This window comes from Egretta garzetta, unplaced genomic scaffold (assembly GCF_000687185.1).
Source record: "Egretta garzetta isolate BGI_Z169 unplaced genomic scaffold, ASM68718v1 scaffold486, whole genome shotgun sequence".
NCBI lineage: Eukaryota > Metazoa > Chordata > Aves > Pelecaniformes > Ardeidae > Egretta > Egretta garzetta.
The window spans coordinates 2,373,252-2,376,174 of NW_009260126.1; the positions used below are offsets into that span (position 1 = coordinate 2,373,252).

At 37.9% G+C, this 2,923-nt stretch overlaps 1 protein-coding gene across 1 annotated transcript in view; it reads right to left on the minus strand.

The window, feature by feature from the left end:
* The window catches only part of LOC104128603 (minichromosome maintenance complex binding protein), a 15,601-nt gene extending 15,092 nt beyond the window's left edge, over window positions 1-509 (minus strand). Inside the window, exons 1-2 of the mRNA XM_035896896.1 lie at window positions 494-509; window positions 142-183 (exon numbers count right to left, since the gene is read on the minus strand). Coding sequence (XP_035752789.1) covers window positions 142-148 — 7 coding nt within the window. The 5' untranslated portion in view covers window positions 149-183; window positions 494-509. The remainder of the gene's footprint in view (window positions 1-141; window positions 184-493) is intronic.
* Window positions 510-2,923: the final 2,414 nt, after the last annotated feature.

Sequence of the window (2,923 nt, forward strand, 5' to 3'; positions counted from 1 at the left end):
AAACCCGAGATGAATTTTGCATTTAAGAGCAGCATCTCCAGGAATCCACTGATGAGTACCAAATAAGCTATACTGCACTTGTAAACTGCATCTTTCTCTCTAATATGTCATCTCAAAATTCCTATAACATGTGTAACTTACCCCACATTCTGCCACATCTCTGTATTTACCAAAATGCAAAACCTGTCAAGAAGGAAAACACAATGCAATCATTATGTTTCTGACAGCATCCTGAATATGACTGACTTAGACCAAAATCATTGCGGTCTAAAGTCCTTTGAAGACATACTTTGATTATTTTAGTAATTTTTGTTCCTCAACAGAAATGTAAGAAGTGATGTTATTACTGACACCATTTGAGCCATATAAACAGACTTGTATTAGATAGCACCCAGACTCCATAGGTTTAGTTCAGAAACTAGAGAAAATACAGAGACAAGAATGGAGAAAATGCTGAACATTTACTAAGATAATAAACCAGCATTTCACTTACACGTGCATTTGTGTTTGGGTCAACTGTTTCATATACTCCCATGTAAAACTCAGGATCAAACATATCTTGAACCATGCAGCGAAATTTCACTAAACTGTTGGGCTTTAGGTAATGTACAGGAACATCATTCAGTGATGGAACCTATAAGAAAAAAAAAAAGGCCTTATTCTAAACAACTGGTATATAAATATTAAGAAATGCCCTGAAGTAATCCAAAATCAGCACAAAACCTGTCACTCATTCCCTGATCACTTGGTATATCCTACTGTTCACTTACTTGCCTCAAACCCAGTATTGCTGTTGTTGATACGATCAATTGCCTCTGACAATTCAGTGCCTCACCTGGTAACATACTGAATGTTTTCCAAGTACTTTTCCCCCACATCTACTGCCCTAATCCAAGCAGTAACAAAGGGTGTATATCTCAGCACTGGAAGTTTCTGCAAAGCTGTTACAGAAAATAGTTACGATTATCAGACACTTAACAGTTCCCAAATTCTTCCAGTTCCAGAGCCACAAGTCCTCTTCGTTTCTCAATCCCAACACTGGACTATCAAGAAATGAATTTCGGTCACTGAAACCATATGGAAACTCTACAACAACATGTAAAACTAACTCCTACACTAGGAATTATTGCAGCCGCAGTATTAAATAGAAGTTATTACTTATTATACTCCCATTTAACAGCACATTCAACAAGTACCAGTGATACCATAGCAATCGCATGCACAACTTCCTATAACAAAAGGCCATGGAAAATCCCTATTTTAATTTCCAAGACCACATCAGGAAAGTCTTTTTTAGATATGTTTACACAACAGTGGAAAAACAGAGGGAAAAAAAATCAATGCCTAGGCACGTGGTATAACTTGAAATAATAAGGCTCGTAATAAGAATAGAGTTTTCTGATTTTTAAGAGAAATTTTTTTGAAAAAAATCCACATCCAACATTAAAATGCAAGAAAAAAGAAAGTGGTCCTATAGGAAACAACATTATAACACACATATATTCCATCATGTTTATCTTGAGTAAGAAAATGTGCTTTCAGTTCCTTCTAATGCTATATTTAACACAATTTTACCATCTACACTTTGATTTAAACTGTCATTGAAATATTAATTACAGAATACTCTCGCTGACAGAGGAAGAAAAAAAATCCAAATAATTTTCACTTGGTTTTTTAGCCATAAGTATTACAGACTTGATACAAAAGTTTCTAATCCACTTAGAAGTGTTCCGCTTTTTCCCACAGTCTTTTAGGAAAATACCAGCTTTTGAACTCAAGTATGAATGCTTTGTTTTTAAACCTAAGGTTAGCTTCCTTGCTAACCTGGGAAAACAACACCTCATCCGGCCCAGTAACTCACAGTTTTAGTAGGAAGTATTTTTTCCTAAAACCTGAAAGCCCAAGCAGTATTTCTTCAACCCACACAACGTTTGCAGCATCAAAATAAAAGATCATGAGGGAAGGGGTTTATAAAGAGCAGTTCAGAAACTTGTGGTGTACACTTACTGCAGACCCACAGTAGACAGGGCGGGCGTTAACGCTTTCAAAAATAACAGTATTTGTCAGCTCCTGCCATCTACTGGCTTGCACTACAAACAGGCAGCATTCAGCAGTTACGGCCCAGGGCAAAACAGTACACGAAAGTCAAGTGGATTGGCTTCTCCGGTTTCAGTCAGGATTTTACATCTTTGCTTTACACAAAGATTAAAGCAACTGAGATGCAAGTAACGAAGTCTAGGCCTAAAATTCAGAAGTGTACTTATCACGAAAAAGGAGAACTTCTCAAAAACATGCAAGAGGTAAAAAGAACAAAACTTAAGAATGGAATAACTCTAAAAGAATAAAACAATCTTACCCAGTTAGTAGCATTATTTTCTTTTAGTTTCTCCTTGAAGTATTCAGTAACCTTCTTCTCCCAATCAGAGTTTGAAACATTTTGGGCTACAAACAATATACATTTACGTGTATGTTAGCACCACATAACAGACTGCTGTTCAGCATTCTCCTAACATAGTAAACAATTTAAGCATTTACTTCTACTCTAGGCAAATGAATGCATTTTAGACTACTAATTGCACTGACTTCCCATCTTTGCCGTTTCAGACAAACTAAGATGAACACAGCCACTCTTGGAAGTGAGGAAAAGCTCGGAAACCCAGCTAGAGAGTGGAGGAGAGGAGGCACCACTTTCTGCTTTATGTTCACTGCTGAAATTTTTACTTCCACACTTAAGGCCAAGCCTAGCTTTGAAACAGCTTCAGCTGATAGCACTGAGAATATTACCACCGATCAGTAATCCATGTAGGCAGCACATATGGCTCCTGGTTTCTTATTTTTTTCCCCCCCCGACAAGCCTGCCGAGCCGAGGCACCAGACCTTACTGCCCGGGCGTGAGGCACCAGGACAGGACCCCCAGCCGCCG